We start from the raw sequence: 16,678 nt of genomic DNA, 5'->3' as shown, positions 1-16,678 counted from the left end.
GATTATCCACGTACCACCGGAACCTCCCTCTGCAGGTGGAACCAGCTGGACCTGGCCATAGTCCTGCTGTCCATTGTGGGGATCACGCTGGAGGAGATCGAGATGAACGCTGCCCTTCCCATCAACCCCACCATCATCCGCATCATGAGGGTGCTCAGGATCGCCAGAGGTGCGTCTGGGGGTCTCCAGCCCACCCCAGGAAATCCTTTGGACATTTGTCCTTCCAGCCCTGCTGGTTCGTTTCCAGGGGGGAACACGGAGCGGCAGCTCAGAGAGCAGCTGGGGGGTCCCACGGGGTTTTCCTGTGGGATCTGAGGTTGGATTCGGATTCCAGCCCGGGATCACAGGGCTGGGCTGGAGCAGAGTGGGAAGGGACGGCGCTCAGGGCTTGGGAAGATGCTCTTCACTGATGAGCTGCCTCCCATTTTCCTGCCTGTTGGAGTTCTTGTAGGTTTTTGCCATAGAATTCCGGGATGGTTTGGAATCAAAGCCCATCCCATTCCACCCCTGCCAGGGGCAGGGACACCTTCCACTATCCCAGGTAGCTCAAACCCTGCCCAGCGCAACCTTGGACATTCCAGGGATCCAGGAGCAGCCCCAGCTTCTCTGGGAATTCCATCGCAGCCCCTCCCCACCCTCCCAGGGAGGAATTCCATCCCAGTATCCCATAACCCTGCCCTCTGGCAGTGGGAATCCATTCCCTTGGCACCGGCAGTGGGATGTTCAGCCCTGCTGCCATGCAGAGAGCTCCCCGGGTGTGCAAACAGCGGGAAGAGAGATCTGAACCCTCCCTGCAAAGCCCTGAACTTCGAATTCCTCCCTGGAATTTCCCCGACGCGTCTCCCCAGCCCTGCTGAGCGGGATCTGCTCCTCGTTTCAGTGCTGAAACTGCTGAAAATGGCCACGGGCATGAGAGCTCTGCTGGACACGGTGGTGCAAGCCCTGCCCCAGGTAAGCCCCCGAAATTCCTCCATTCCCAGGGCGTTCCCCTGGGGAACAGAGGTGCCTTTGGGGCCCGGGCACAGCTCCGGGATCGGTGGCCTCTGGAAGGCACCTGGGGAGGGTCTCAGCTTTCTCCAGGCCTCGGGAGCGGAGCTTTGCACGGCTCATCCTGGGGCGTGTTTGATGGGAGAACCAAAATTACGGGAAAGGAGTTCCCAGAGAGCAAATCCTGCAGGCAGAGCTGGTGCAGAGCCCGGATTTCACTCTGGCGAGTTTGGGAAACACCAGGAGGGACAGGGGAGGATGTTGGAGAAAGCACTGGGAGCTTCCAGCTCAGGAATTTAATTTGGGAGGCAGGAGCAGCCACAGTTATTGAGAGCGGGGCTGCAGCCTTGGAAAGGCAAATTTGGGGAGATGCTTCTGAGGGTTAAAATCTCGATTTGGGGCCAGCAACCACCAAATTCTCCTGAGCTGCAAGAGAAACAGCAACACTTCCAGACTTAGGGAATTTGATAGGATCCTGCAAGTGTTCATTTCCTGGGACCGCATTTTTATGGATCTGAGAAGAGAAGGAAAGAAGATTTTGCTGGCTTTCAGCCCTCCATCAGAATTCCAAGGTGTTTGGGGCTGTTTTTGTTTTCGTTTTGTCCTTTCTGAGGTGTGCTCTGCTCGCTTGTGGGTGTGCTGGTGTGAGCTCTGGTGGTTCAGCGTTTGGAGTGAACTCAGATCCCCGCCCATCCCAATTCCCTGGATCCCAGGAGCAGCCAAGGGCAGATCCCAGGGTGGGAGTCTCCTCCAGAGGACGAGTGGCCACAAGAGAAGCAGCAGAATACTCGGAACTGCCCACAAACACCCCTGGGACTCAGTTCCTGAGCACAGAACAACCCGTGATCTATTCCAAGGGAGCTGGAAAACAGGGAATTTCTTTTCCCTGCAAAGACCCCTTCGCTTTGCTCTTCCTCATTGCCATGAAGATGTTTCCAATCCCAGCATTTGCCCTTTGGAATCCAGATTTCCTCAAGGATTTGGGCTGGGGCCGAGGCAGGGATTTACCAACCTGACCCCTGGGTTGGAAATCCTTGGATTCGTGTTTGTTTTTTCAGTTTACAGAGCGTTGTCACCACAGACAGGATTTTCTCTCCCTCCTCGTTTTCTGTCCCCCCACACACAAACAATGGGGTGGCTCCAGGCCAGGATTTTGGTTTCCTTGGGGTGTTCTTGCAGTTTGCGTTCCCAGCAAGGTCTCCTGTCGAGGGGAAATCCCAGGGGATATTCCCAGCAGATCTCGTGCAGATAAAGGAACGCCACTCTGGCGTCCAGAGGAGCCCAGAAAATGAGAAGGGAATTTTAGGAAGAGCTCTCTGACAGCCATCACTCTTCATAAAGCTTCCATTTCCGAGGCAGGGCATGAGTTCCTACCCTAATTAAATTCGCATCCTAAAACCACAGCTGGAAAATCCTCGTAGAATGTGGTTTCTAAGTGACAGAAATAATAATAATAATAATAATAATAATAATAATAATAATAATAATTTAATGTTTATTCATTCGGGTTTGGGGGGAAATTCTTTGTCTGGTGTGTGGAGAATGCCCATTTATGGGCTGGCGATGACAAGGAACTGTCACTGCATTTTTCATGATTTTCATCAGCGTTGGATTTGGTTTTTATTCAGCAATTGGAGTAACACTTGGAGAACCAATTTTCCCTAAATCCGGGGGAATGTAGCATTTTGATCCAAGGCTCTGACAGGATTAATCTCCTCTTTTGGGATTTCAGGCTGAGCTTGAGCTGCTCTTTTCAAAGAGCTCCTGCCCTGCTCTTTGCGTGGTGACCTCCGTCTGCCAGGTCAAAGACCTTCTCCTCCACCTGATCTGTGGGGAAAAAATGAGAAAAAAAATAAAAAATGAGGAGAGGCCGCAGGGACAGAAAGAATGGCCAGGGAATGATCTCAGACAGACACCTTCCCTGCCCACCTTCCCCACATCCTCTCAATCCCAGAAAAAAAAAAAAAACAAAATCCCAATCTCCTGGTTCTTGTTTTACAGATCAGTGTTAGGGAATCAGCCATCCCCTGTTGATGGAATACATTCGTGTTTACTCTACTGACTGAAAAAAAAACCACCCCAAACCTGGTGGGTTTAGTCAGAATCATCTGAGTTTGTTTTTTCACCGGAGGTAATTTTCCTTTTTTTCTTGCGGCACTTCTCCTTTCCGGAGCAGCCGTAGTTAACGGATCCCTTGCGGGGATCCTTGTCCTGGAGAACAGGAGAGCAGGGAGCTCCTTCAATGCCTCGGCGTGGAGCAGCTCCTCAAGACCTGCTTCAAGTGCTCTCCTCTCTTTTCTCTGCTCCCGCTCGTTAAGGCTCCGTAATGAATTACACCACTCATCCATCCCTGATCATTTCCTCGCTCCACGGCTGGCGGCTGCTGGGTTTGGGAGCAGAGGCTGCTCTCTCAAGCTCCTCTTTGATGGTTTTCCTTTAGTCCTTTCCCCATTCCCAGCTTTCCCAAGCACAGTTTCTGTCTCAGGTTTGGGTTAAAGCTCTCCTGGAAGCGAATCCCCCCCCCAGCAGTCACTGCTGAGCTGCCACCGCTCTTCCTGGTGGGGAGGACAACTGGAATCCGGCCCAATTCCCACCCTCCGACAACAATGAGATGTGGAACTTCCCTATCAAAAGATCTGGGTGGTTTTCCCTTCCCTGCTCCCCTTGATGGCACGATAATTCCCTGCAGGCTGTGCAAGAGGCTCCTCTCTGTCTTCAAAAGCTCGGAGCTGCCCCCACGGGGGCTCTGTGCTGAAAAAAAGGGGAATTACTCCTCGTCCCAGCAGAGCCCTGAAGGGCAGGACCCGGATTTGCTCCTGTCCAGGGGTTTATCTCCTCCTGGTGCTGTAATTCCTGGGCTTGTCTCAGTGTGAGCTCCTGAAGAGCTTTTCTGGCGCTGTCCCGCAGCGGTCGGGCGACAAAAACAACAACCTGCCTTTGCCAGAGCCTGGGGAGCCACAGGGACGGGAACTCGGGGAGCAGGACGGGTGAGCAGCCAGCCCTGGGCGTGATGGGTCTGGGGGGATAGGGAGGTCCCCAGGGAGCCCTCAGGGACGCAGAATCCCACGGGAACAAAACCCCTGCTGGCTGCTGGGGCTCCGTGGGGCTGAGGGGACACAGAAAAGGGACCTTGTTCGGGCCAGACTTCACCCTCCAAGGTTCTGGCTCTCCAGCAGCCCTGGAATTCTCACAGATGGCCTCTGCTTTCCAGGCAGGTGTGTCCATTTTCTCCTGGCCCTGGTGCATAAATCCGTGTTTTCCCTCTGCCAGGGTTTCTGGCTTGGCTAGAGAGTGATGAAGGAGGATGGGGAGGGCTCAGAACCTCGGAAAGGAGATTTGAATTTATGAGGAATCTCTCTGGACAGGCTTCCCAGGGAGCTGAGTGCACCAACCCTGGGAATGCCAGCGGGCAGGGAGAGGCACAGGAGGAAGGGGCTCCGGGCAGGAGAGGAGACACAAATTCCATCGGTGCCTCTCCCAGAGCCGGCCGGGCGTGTGGAGAGCCCTTCCCTCGAGCTGGGGCGGCTCTCCCGGGGTTTTTGCAGTGTGAGGGCACGGATGGAGCTGGGACATCCCGGGAGAGGCTGCAGCCCCTCCTGGAGCTCCTCTGGGTGGCCGGGGGGACAATGCCAGTGTCCCCACAGCATCCCGGTGCTGCCAGCCAGCCTTCCAGAAGGGAAGGTCCAGGAGAATCACAGATACCAGCATCTCCAGCTCTCGTGGCTTCCCTGAAGCCCTCAGGGCATCAACAACATCTCCAAAGCATTCTCCAGCTGTGCTTCTCTCCCTGCAGCCCGCAGTCCCCCCTCAGATTCCCGGGAAATGACGGATAGCTCCTGGCTGCCCAAGAGAGGGGATATCTGGAGTTTTCCGTGCCCAGGTTAAGGGGATTTGGATGGATAACAGAGCCTGGGATGAGCTGTTCAGAGCCAGAGCCGCTCCTCAGGGCCCGCTGGGGCTGCCAGAGCCCAGGCTGCTGCCAGAGCTGGATCTCTGCTCCTGGTGGAGCATCCAGCACAGGCATCCCAGCCTCTGGAGAAGAGCTCCTGCCCCCTCCCGTTCCCTCCAGCAGCGTGATCCATGCACCGTCTTCTCCTTGTCTGCTCTCAGTGGATCCCAGAGTGCTCTGGAGATGCCGATTACCTGTCCCCGAGGGAATTCCAAAGGGAAAGGTGGAGTTACAGGACCGGGAATGACTCGGCCGGGTCACAGACACACACGGGATGAAGAGGACTTTTCCTTTTCTCATTTTTTTCCTTTTTTTTATCCTTTTTTCATTTTTTCCTTTTTTCCTTTTTCCTTTTCCTTTTTTCCTTTTCCTCTCCCTTTCCTCTCCCTCTTCTTTCTCCTCCTCCTCCTTCTCCTTCTCTTTCTCTTTCTCCTCCTCCTCCTCCTCCTCCTTCTCCTTCTCCTTCTCCTTCTCCTTCTCCTTCTCCTTCTCCTTCTCCTTCTCCTCCTTCTCCTCCTTCTCCTCCTTCTTCTTTCCCTTCCCTCTTCCCTCTCCCCTCCATTTAAATCCAGATAACACCTTTTACAAGACAACCTGGTAAAAACTCCCACATCACCCAAAACTCCTTGGGATTTCATCAAAGACATTAAGTTTGCAGCCCGATTTTTTTTCAGCCATCAAAACACTCGGGGCCTGCTCAGAGCAAAATCCACTGCCCTCTCCCGTTACCTCAACCTCGAAAGTTTGTTTGCGGCTTTTATTTTAATCCCCTGTAATTATTTGCTGGTTTGCCTCCCCGGCAGTGTGTTTGGTGCGTCTGTGCTTGTGCCTGCTCGTCCCTAATGGCTCCCAAACCATCAGTGGTCCAGCAGACAGGAGCAGGAAAAGCTCTTCCAGAAGGCAGATGAAATAACCCAGCCCAGCCATCCACATCCCTGTTTTATCTTTATTACTCCCCGGAGGATGGTAATAATGTTAGGGAAATTGCAGAGCCAGTTTAGGCTTTATAGCAATTACAGCCTGCGCTGGGGTGATTGGACTATTCCCATTTCTTTACTATTAAAAAAAAAAAAAAAACAAATCCACTCTTTCATCAGTGAGGGCTGTGTTAATTTTATGATGACAGATATCACGCTGATAAACTTTCTGATTAAATTAAGCGCAGTCAAAATAGCAAAAAAAAAAAAAAGGAAAGGAAAGGAAAGAAAAGAAAAAGAAACTGTGTCTGTGTCACGTCAAAGAAAATTCTCCCAAACTCAGAGTTCACTAAAATGCACCTCGGAGACCAGGAATCCCTGGGCCTGGCTGCCTGGATCACCTCGTAGCTGCTTGTTTTTTAGGGATAAAATCCTGCTTGGCTGGGAGAACTCGCTTTGTCTCACTTAGGAGCTGCTAACAGGGCGATTAAAGTGGCAGCAGAGATAAATAAACCAGCTCCTCGCAGGTGGGAGCGGGTCGTGTCGCTCTGCCCTTGCTGCTCTCCGCCTGAGTCACCAAAAATCTGCTCGAGGAGATGTTCTGGAGGCTTGGATTCTGCGCTGGGATGGGATCCAGCGCCGAGAGCTGTGATGCTGTGGTGGTGTGAAGAGATTTTTGTGCTGTTTTCATGTCACTTGTCACCCCGCCTTCAGCCACCCTGGGGGGGCTTGGAACAGCTCCAGCAGCCCCTGGAGCCGCCAGGGTTGGTGTGTGGGATCAGGATTTTCCTGTGGGACACAGAAAGTTCTTGTTGAGAAGGAGCGAGATTCCTGCACATACAATATTCCTGTCAAGGAAAAGGCTCAGGGAGCTCTCCTCTCCCTGGAGCACTCCTCCGTGCCCGTGAAGCCTTTGGAAACCAGCTCCTCTTGTGGAGGATTCTTGTCCCAGAGTCCCAAGAAAGGAAAGACCCCCCCCCGCAAACCCAAACCAGAGCCCTGGGGCGGCCAAATTCCAGACGAGTGGAGGGTGATGGAGAAGCTTTTGCCTTCCCCAAGGGCACAAAGAACTCCCTGTGCCCCTGAAAGCAGGACTCTGAGGGGGACCGGGGTGCTGGAAGCCGAGGGAAAGCTGATTTACCTCCGGTGCCCCCCGTCCCCGCTTTGCTTGTGTTGGAAATGTGATGGAGTGATTTCATTCATGACCTCGACTTGCCTGACCCTTGTTCTGCTCTCTCCTTGTGTAGGTAGGGAACCTTGGCCTACTTTTTATGCTCCTGTTTTTTATCTATGCTGCCCTGGGAGTGGAATTGTTTGGCAAGCTCGGTGAGTAATGGGCCCGGCGCCGCTCTCCCCATCCGGTTGGTGTTTATTTGGGATCTGGCTGCTTCCCTTTTCTCTCCCTCTCTCGTTCTTGGGCCTCCCTTAGCTTCACGCTCACGTTCTGAAGATGGAAGCTTTCTCTCCATCTCGGGGTCGCAGCTGACACACGGGGATGTAACACAGAACCCTCCTAACACACACAGGCACACGCACTCAGGGCTCCGTCCAACGCCGCCCGCGGCTGTAGAGGAGCTCTCCGCTGTTTAAACATCGTCGCCCAGCGTGGAGTTGTTCAAGTTTGCTACTGGAGGCAGAACGCGAGCCTGCAGAGCTGGAAGGGGGTCAGGTTCCTGCTGGAGAGACGCCACCATAAACACGTCCCTGCTCCCAGCTTCCCCCGCAGCCCATCAGCTCCCTGCGCTTGGCTGCCGCTGCTCCTCCAGCTCCCGGGGCCCGTCTGTCCCGTGTCCTCAGCACCACCTTCCCCTCTCTCCATCCAGCACGAGGCATCCCGTGCTTCCTGCTTGTCCAGCGCCCATCAATCCTCCGCTCTCAGGGTGCTGGAGCTGCTCAGGAATATTCCCCGTTGCTAGAATCAGAGCAAACCCCCCCAGCCTGGAAAAAGCTGTTGGAAGGAGCTGTGTCTGCATCCTCACCATTTCCATCCCAATTAGAGCTCCAGGAGCACCAGAAGGGTGCTGAGCAGAGTTTATGGCTGTCATTACTGCCCTTTATGAGCCCAGCCCTCTGCTCAGATTACAAGTGCCTGAGAGCAGAATAATTCTTTCAACCAAAACCAAATTATTTTTTTTCAGTCTCCCACAAATTCTGGAGAAAAGAATTAGCTCTGCACCCACCCTGAGAGGAACAGCGTGGGTTTGTGATCCGTCCCTGGAGTTATGGGTGAATTTGTGCGGTCACAAATGGAAAAAATGGGGTGAAAAATGCCTCTTCTGGTGTTTCCACACACACCTGGGCAATGCCAGCCCAGGGAACCCCACTGGGGCAGGACTCTGCTCCCCAGCCCCATTTAATGGGAATATTCCCTCCTTTCTCCTGATCAATCCAAACCTCACTGGGGCAGGACTCTGCTCCCCAGCCCAATTTAATGGGAATATTCCCTCCTTTCTCCTGATCAATCCAAACCCCACTGGAGCAGGACTCTGCTTCCCAGCCCAATTTAATGGGAATATTCCCTCCTTTTTCCTGATCAATCCAAACCTCACTGGGGCAGGACTCTTCTTCCCAGCCCAATTTAATGGGAATATTCCCTCCTTTCTCCTGATCAATCCAAACCTCACTGGAGCAGGACTCTGCTCCCCAGCCCAATTTAATGGGAATATTCCCTCCTTTCTCCTGATCAATCCACACCAGCCACAAGAACTCTCTCTCCCCCAGGACTGGTCATTTGTGCGTTTTTCTTAGATTTTTGTTTTGTTTTGTTTGTTTGTTTTTCCTTCCAATTTACCTCAAAACAATTACCTAAGACTGAAATGTCCAACCAAGAGCCGTTGCTGCCTGTCCTAATGGATATTTAACGAGGCTGTGTTTTATGGGAAGATGGATATTTCATATGTTCAATTTGCATTCATTAGGCTGTTAATTCTCAGGGGGGGGAAATGTCAGATTGCTCCGCTTTATCTCAGTGAAAATATCCCTCGTGGTGGAGGCATAAAAATCATCAAGGCAAGGGCGCAATCAAGAGGAAAACAAACAAAGGAGGCTGTAGAGCAGGAGTAAAGAAAATCCCAGAAATCAGAAGATCGTGGGAGGGTTTGGGTTGAAAAGGACTTTAAAGCCCATCCAGTGCCACCCCCTGCCATGGGGACACCTTCCACTGTCCCAGGTTGCTCCAAGCCCCGTCCAACCTGGCCTGGAATGTTTCCAGGGGATGAAAACTCCACCATTTCCACACCTCCCAGTGTCCTATCCCAAGGTTCTCCAGCTGAAAACACCTTTTCCCCCTGCCCTCGCTGCTCCTCCTGGGCGGGACATCACCACCCCCTGATGCCATAAACGCGTGGGTCGTAGCTCAGGGTGCCAGCCCCGGCCGTGGGGGCTGCCGTGGATGACCCAGCGCGGCTGGGCTGACGCGCCGCTCCTCCCCTGTCCCGCAGATTGCAGCGAAGAGAATCCCTGCGAGGGCCTGAGCCGCCACGCCACCTTCACCAACTTCGGCATGGCCTTCCTCACCCTCTTCAGGGTGTCCACGGGGGACAACTGGAACGGGATCATGAAGGTGTGTGCAGGCTCCGGGTGCTCTCGGGGCAGCTGGAGGGACAGTTTTCAAACGGATTTAGGCAACTCTTGGGTGAAAATAAAAATGTTTCTTCTCAAAACGTCAGAATGAGAGTTCCCGATATAAAAGCCGGGTGTGTTTTCAAGCAGAGGTTTGTCCTAAGTCTCACCCAGCCTGAGGTTTTGCTCCTGGGTATAATATTTAAGGAGAATTAGGCCAGTTTTTTGACTGGGAGGAGTAACAACGTGCTCCGTGTCCTGCGCCTTTGGGATGTGTGATAGAGTCACAAGATCGTGGAATGTTTTGGGTTAGAAAGGACCTTAAAACTCACCCAGTTCCACCCCCTGCCACGGGCAGGGAACCCCTTCCACCATCCCAGGCTGCTCCAAGCTCTGTCCAGCCTGGCCTGGAACACTCCAGGGACAGGAAATCCCAAACTTCTGCCCAGCCCATTCCCCTTCTTGTAGGTGACGCGATTCACAGATGTCCGTATTTCCTCTTACCTGTTTCGGTCATACCCACTTTGTGCTCTTTTGGGTTTTTCCTGCACCTGGAGCCCAAGCAGAGCCCCACTAAGGCCTGCCCTGTCCCTCCCTGCTGCAGGACACGCTCCGGGAGTGCACCCGGGAGGACAAGCACTGCCTCAGCTACCTGCCCGTCATCTCCCCCGTCTACTTCGTCACCTTCGTCCTCATCGCCCAGTTCGTGCTGGTCAACGTGGTGGTGGCGGTGCTGATGAAACACCTGGAGGAGAGCAACAAGGAGGCCAAGGAGGACGCGGAGATGGACGCTGAGATCGAGCTGGAGATGTCCAAAGGGAGCAACACCGCCAGCGGGAGCAGGAGCGGGGCGGCGGAGAGCCGGGCGCTGCACGGGAAGCAGGAGCACGCCAAGGGGAAGCACCAAGCCCTGGTGAGAGCCTGCACAGAGCTGGGCTGGGGAGGGGATGGATCCCAGCAGCCTGACCGGCAGATCCCACGCGGGCAGGTTCCGCACGGAGCCGGAGGGACGGGAGACGAGGAGCTGCCCCAGCCTCCTGCAGCAGGGAGGTCACCGCCGCCCTCTGTCTCGCTGAAAGGCCTTTTAAGAACAAACTGTCCAATTATGAAACGACACCTGAATTGTTTTTACTTTTAACCCAATAACCAACCACCCGTGGGCCGCAATGCGGATTTTTCCATCCAGCTACAAAATCCCAGCCAGACCCATGGAGAAGAAGGTGAAAAAGAACTCAGCCTCTGCCCTAAATCCTCCATTTTGCTTTATCTATATTACTGTATTCCAAACCCTTAAACTCTGAGTTTTGTACCCTGTGACATCACACACTTCTATCCAAACTCCACACCCACAATCCCACCGCTGTCACTCAATTTTGGGAGCTGTTCCACGGCCTCAGGTCAGTGCAGTGTTTGCCTGGGGGTCAGAGCCTGGCAGCACAGAAAGCCTGGAATTCTCAGTGCCCAGGATTCCAACACCTTCCCACATCCTGGGTCAGCTCCCAGGGCTCCTGGGAGCTAGGAGGTGCTGGAAACTTTTTCCTGGCCATTGTTCCAGAGGAAAGTTGGAAGTCCGTCTCTCCACTCCATTCTCAGGTTGTGGGTTTTAAGGTCAGAGCCATAAAAGCCACAGGTCCCTGTCCTGCTGTCCCAGCCAGTCCTTGCCACTTTTCAGGGCAGCAGGACCAAGCAGCAATCCCAAAAAGCCTGGGAATGCTGGCACTGGGAGCTCTGACACCTACAGCACGGGATGGGATAAATTCCCTTCACATGGGCACTGCTCAAACCCCACTTTGGGATTTCCAGAGGATCCTGCAGCTGTTCAGTGCTGGTGTAAACCTGCAGCTCCCCACTGGCTCTGTTTAGGACATGGATCACTTGGGAATTATCGGAGCCCCTCAGCAAGGAGCCGGAGGTTCCTGGGTTGATTTTCCAGACAGTGCCTGCTCTCTGATTCCTATCAAATCAGAAAACAATCAAGAGCAGGGGGGAAGGAGGGCGTGAGATAATTGTCTCATCCCATGTCAGCAGCCTGTGATTAAGAGTGAACATGGAATTGCTTTGTCACCACGATCACAAATAAATCTACCGCGAAATCGGCAGGGGCTTGGAGATTAAATTACACTAAATTAGATTTTTGTGAAATCTATCGGACTCCATTAAGGCGAGGAAAGAGATTTGGTTACACAGCAATGGGGAATTTGAATGTTGCTCCTGACAGACGTTCCTGCAGGGAAATGCACAGGCTGCTTTTCTAATTGAGGGAGGAGTGGGCACATCCTCTCACACGGGCTGGGATTGCAGACAGTCCGCTCTCCTTGGGTTTTCCTCATCTTCCAACACTTCCCAAGCACATCAGGAGCTGGGCAGAGCCTCCTTTTAACCCTGGAGGTGATGAGGGGGGAAAAGCATCCCCTTCATCCTCCTGCTCTGCTTCCCAGCACGTCCTGCCACCGTCCCACAAGAGCCCAGGCTGGGGTGGCTGATGTCCCACCCACCGTGCTGCTGTGCTTTGGGGCTGTGTCTGAACTGTCCCAAACCCATCCCTTCACAACCACAACCCTTCCAGCCTCTGTCCTTCCCAGCTGGGAAATCCCAGAGGAATCAGCCCTGTGTGGGATCGGGAGAGAAATACTTTTTTTCAGCCCTTAAAAGGTACACTTGGTGATGCGTGAGCGGCGGGACTTCAAAGGTTAAACCCAGAGCTTTTGTTTGTGGAGAAAACAGCTTCAGGTTGGAGTCTATGGTTGTTGTTGTGAGGACTTGTTTATGATGCTGAGGAAACTGAGGCAGGGTGGGATCGACACCTCAGGCCTCCAGCAATCCCCAGAGCTGGGGGTTCAGAGATGCTCCAGGGGGAGATTCCCAGCAAACCACAAGGGCTTCAACCCTCTCTGCTCAGTCCCATCCCGATTTCCAGGGCATGGGATCAGGCTCTGGAGTGCAGCAGGTGTTCCCCAGCAAGGAGGAGGAGCAGCAGGGATGTCTCCAAACCCTCCTCACTCTCCGGAGCAGCTCTCCAGGAGGGAGCCAACGAATTTCCCGTCCGTGGTTCATATTTCAAGCACCTATTTCGTTTGAAATTTACCCACGTCCCTAATTCAGTCAGGTCTCGACAGCTGAACCCTTAAAAATTGAAGTGGCTGATGTCAAGAAGGGCTTTCTGTTCATTTGTTCCAGCCAAAGACAAACTGAGCTTTAGGAGCCAAATCCTGAGATCCTTCTGTTCGAGCGCTGAGACCTTTTGTTCTCCGTGTGGCTCCGGGCTGTTAACAAGCCCCTGGCTGCCCCCAGCTCAGTGACGCCGTGCTGGTGGAGCTGGGACGGCCAAAAACCAACTGGCCCTGGCTGCTGAGGCTTCAATCCATCAGCTGAGAGCCCCGGGGAGCTCCTGGGCACGGCCGCAGTTGGCAGAGCCGGATGCCAACGAGCTGTAAAAACCTGCTGGAGCAGCCAAGCTCCACAGGGTGAAAGCGGGGAGTAATTCACCTCGGGGCGTGCATCTTCAGGGAGCTGAGGAAAGGCATTTCAGCGCCAGAAACATGAGGATGAAGCCAGATTTAACCAGGTCCTTGGTGAGCTCCGAACCCGAGGGATCTCAGGGACAGGTTTTGCTGGCGGAGAGGGAGAACGGCCCGGCAGAGCGAAGCAAAACGCGTTTAATTTAAGACATGCAGCTGGGAAAAGTGTTTTCAATCAGTCACTGGGAGGCTGACGTGAAAGGGAAACCAGGGGGATTCGCTGTGTTTTAGATAAAAGGTAGCTGGGGAAGGGAACGTGTCCAGGCAAGCTGCAGGGCCTGGCCCTGGGGCTCCTGCTCCCCCAACACTCGGCCAAGTACCGGCATCACCTCTCGGCTTCTCCATCCCCTCAGGGGCATCATTTGTGTCCCTAAAGCTCCCTGTGAGCCCAGGAAGGATTTGCTGAGCGGGGTCAGGTTTAAGGTTTGTGGTGTGCTCTGTGTGGGCTTTTCCAACCAGAGTGACAAGAAAGAAAAAATCCCTTTTCCATCCCCAAACAGGCTCCACACCCCAGCCCCACTGCCACCGTGCCTTCTCCTTCCCTCTGCCTCCTCCTTCAGGCCTCAGTGGTGCCCAGAGTGCTCCAGGTTCTAGGAGAGAGGCCTCGGGGTTTGCGGTGGTGTCCATGTGTTTAAATGTCTGCCCTGTGAGGGTGTTTTGGGGAGAATTTCCAGAAGGACTTGGTTTGGCCCCTCTGTCCTCTGAGGGGAAAGGCGTCACCTTTGGGCTCCTGAAAGCATCTCCTTGGAACATCAGATGGGGAAAATGTGAGAAATGCTGCTTTTCTCATGTGTTTAACAAATGGGCCCCTTTTCCCTTTCCTTTCCCTTTGCATGTCCAAGCGTTGACTTGGGACAAAAAATTGACTTTTTTAGCGGTGGGTCACTGATGCCTCGCTTTATTCCAGCCACATCCCGAGCTCTCCCCTCAGCGTAACTCGGCTGTCCCGCAGGCTCTGGGTGAGACCCCAGCGGGAACGCCTGCGCCAGGTTTGGGAGCAGCAAGGGACGGAATTCCCAGTAAATCCTCCCTCTCTCCTTGCTCTGCAGGGCAGCGCAGCCTCGCTGAGGCCCCAGGATTCCCAGAATCTGCTGACGGTCCGGAAGATCTCCGTGTCCCGGATGCACTCCCTGCCCAACGACAGCTACATGTTCCGGCCCGTGACCCCGGCCAAGGCGCCGCTGCCGCTGCACGAGGTGGAGATGGAAACTTATCCCTGCAAAGCCCAAAGAGGTACCACCTGAGGCAAAGTTCTGGGGTTCCTCACGTCTCCTGGTTTGGAAAGACGGGTGTCTGCCCAGGAAGGCAGGAGCGTCCCTTGGAATGGAGAATGTAACCCCCGCCCCCCTGCCTCCGAATTATTGTAATTTAGAAATTAACCCTCATGGGTTAATAACTAAATGGGCTTAATAGCGAAATGGGCTCTCGGGCAAAGATGTGGGAATAGGAGTAATAGTACCTTACTGGGAAAATTGAACTAAAAATGCAGTAGTACTTAAAAAAAAAAAAAAAACCACAACAAAAAGAAAAACCAAAAAAAAAAAACCAAACCAAACAAAAATCAAACCCAAAACCAAACAATAAAACCACAAAAACAAAACAAAACAAAACAAAAAATCAAAACCAACACCAAAACAAACAAAAAAAACCAAAACAAAAAACAAAACCAAACCCCCCCCCAAAAAATCAAAACCAAACCAAACCAAAAAAAAAAACCCCACACAAACAAAAAAAAACAAAACAAAACAAAACAAAACAAAACAAAAAAAAAAAACCCAAAAAAAAAAACCGAAAAAACCCCCACCCTGACAGAGTCAGGACAGGAGCTGACCCCTGTTGGTCAGGGTGTCGGTCACAGCCCAGTCCAGCCCTCCTGCAGGGCTAGACGTGGTTCTGGTGGAGCAGAGATGATCCTGCAGAAGCTCCAGTGCTGCTGAGATGGCTCCGGTGTTCCTCTGGCAATCCCGTGCACACAGCCTGTGCTGCTGCTCCCAACGCCAGGTTTGATCCAGGTGGGAATGCCGGGCTCCTCCCCTGGGTGCAGCATCTCCCAATGGATGATGGAATTGTCTCAGCCCTGCAGTGAGCCTGGATGGCCCAGGAACAGCAGAGATCCCTGCAGGGAGGATGGGTCCTGGAAGGGAAAAAGAACAGCGACGCACCTGGATTAACAGAAGATAAACCCCTAGAGTTATGAGGGATGGGTCCTGGAAGGGATAAAGAACAGTGACACACCTGGTTTTACAGAAGATAAACCCCAGAATTACAAGGGATAGGTCCTGGAAGGGATAAGGTTTTAACCTGGTTTTAACACTTGGCCCATTAACAGAAGATCTCCCAGGAGTTATTAGGGATAGTTCCTGGAAGAGGTAAGAACAGTGTCCCACATGGTTTAACAGAGGATATTCCCTAGAGTTATGAGGAACAGGTCCTGGAAGGGATAAGGTTTTAACCTGGTTTTAACAGCTGTTCCATTAACAGAAGATCCCTCAGAGTTATTAGGGATAGGTCCTGGAAGAGGTAAGGACACTGCCCCAGCTGGTTTTACAGAAGATAAACCCCCGAGTTATGAGGGATGGGTCCTGGAAAGGATAAAGAACATTGTCCCACATGGTTTAACAGAGGATATCCCCCAGAATTACAAGGGATGGGTCCTGGAAGAGATAAGAACACTGTCCCTGCTGCTTTGAACAGCTGGCAATAGAATACCAACCTCTGGTTACATCTTGCAACCCAAGACATTAAGACCAGAATGGACATGGAGGGGCTGGAGCATGTCCAGGGAAGGGGCTGGAGCACCAGGAACAGCCCGAGGGGCTCAGCCTGGAGAAAAGGAGTCTCAGGGGGAAGCTTCTCACTCTCCACAACTCCCTGGCAGGAGGGGACAGGGTTGGGCTCTGCCTCCAGAGGAAACAGCCTCAAGTTCTGCCAGGGGAGGTTTAGATTGGATAACAGGGAAAATTTCTTCACTGGAAGGGTGCTCAAGCATCAGAACAGGCTCTCAGGGCAGTGGTGGGGTCACCAGCCCTGGAAGTGTTAAAAAAAACTGTGGATCTGGCCTTGGCAGTGCCGGATTCGTGGTTGGAATCCGCGGTCTTGTCCAGCCTTTACAACTCCGTGACTGCAGCCGCGGGGCAGCAGCTGCACGGGGGGGTTCAGTGGGGAGCAACCACCCCAGACACGGCCTGAGCAGGGCTTGCTCCGACCTGATCCCATCAGCGCGACACTGGTTTCCCACATCCTGCGTAATTCCACATCTGCACCACTTTCCCAGCAGCAAGCTGGCGGCTCAGATGTTCGGGGAGAAGCGCAGTTCCCAAGCACAGGCACAAATTTTTAGCTGGGGAAAAGGGAAGCTGTGCATTCCATCTCCGACTCCGGTAACATCCCCGGGAATAAAAGCCGGAGTCGGGATTGCTTCCAGCACAATTCCTCATCGTTTCAGGCGGGCTGCAGCCTCGGGGCAGCGCCTCTCAGCACCACACATCGAGTTCAGAGCTGCAGGGGTTTCTTTGGGAGCAGAAAGATTAGAAACCACTCCCTGGTTCTTCCTTGTAATGAACGTCATGGAGAGACCCCATGGAGAGACCCCATAATCCGGGAATCACGAGTGCAGGGAGCCTTTGAGGGGGCATCCATCCACTGCATTTCCCTGAAAAGGCCTTTCTGTCTCTTTTGTCGAGCTGCTTTGAAGGGGAAATCGATCTGAAACACGATCTCTGCCTCCCTAAAAGCACACGCGCTCC

General features: G+C 53.2%; 1 protein-coding gene across 1 annotated transcript in view; it reads left to right on the top strand.

Annotated features, from left to right (window-relative positions):
• Window positions 1–16,678, top strand: part of CACNA1H (calcium voltage-gated channel subunit alpha1 H) — a 110,568-nt gene that overhangs the window by 89,760 nt on the left and 4,130 nt on the right. The window contains 6 exon segments of the mRNA XM_040078798.2: window positions 36–169; window positions 881–951; window positions 7,101–7,179; window positions 9,294–9,415; window positions 10,019–10,327; window positions 13,982–14,165. Of these exon segments, the coding sequence (XP_039934732.1) occupies window positions 36–169; window positions 881–951; window positions 7,101–7,179; window positions 9,294–9,415; window positions 10,019–10,327; window positions 13,982–14,165 (899 nt within the window).

Source organism: Hirundo rustica, chromosome 15 (assembly GCF_015227805.2).
Source record: "Hirundo rustica isolate bHirRus1 chromosome 15, bHirRus1.pri.v3, whole genome shotgun sequence".
NCBI lineage: Eukaryota > Metazoa > Chordata > Aves > Passeriformes > Hirundinidae > Hirundo > Hirundo rustica.
The sequence above is the reverse complement of the archived record's forward strand: the minus strand, read 5'-3'. Positions and strand labels throughout refer to the sequence as shown.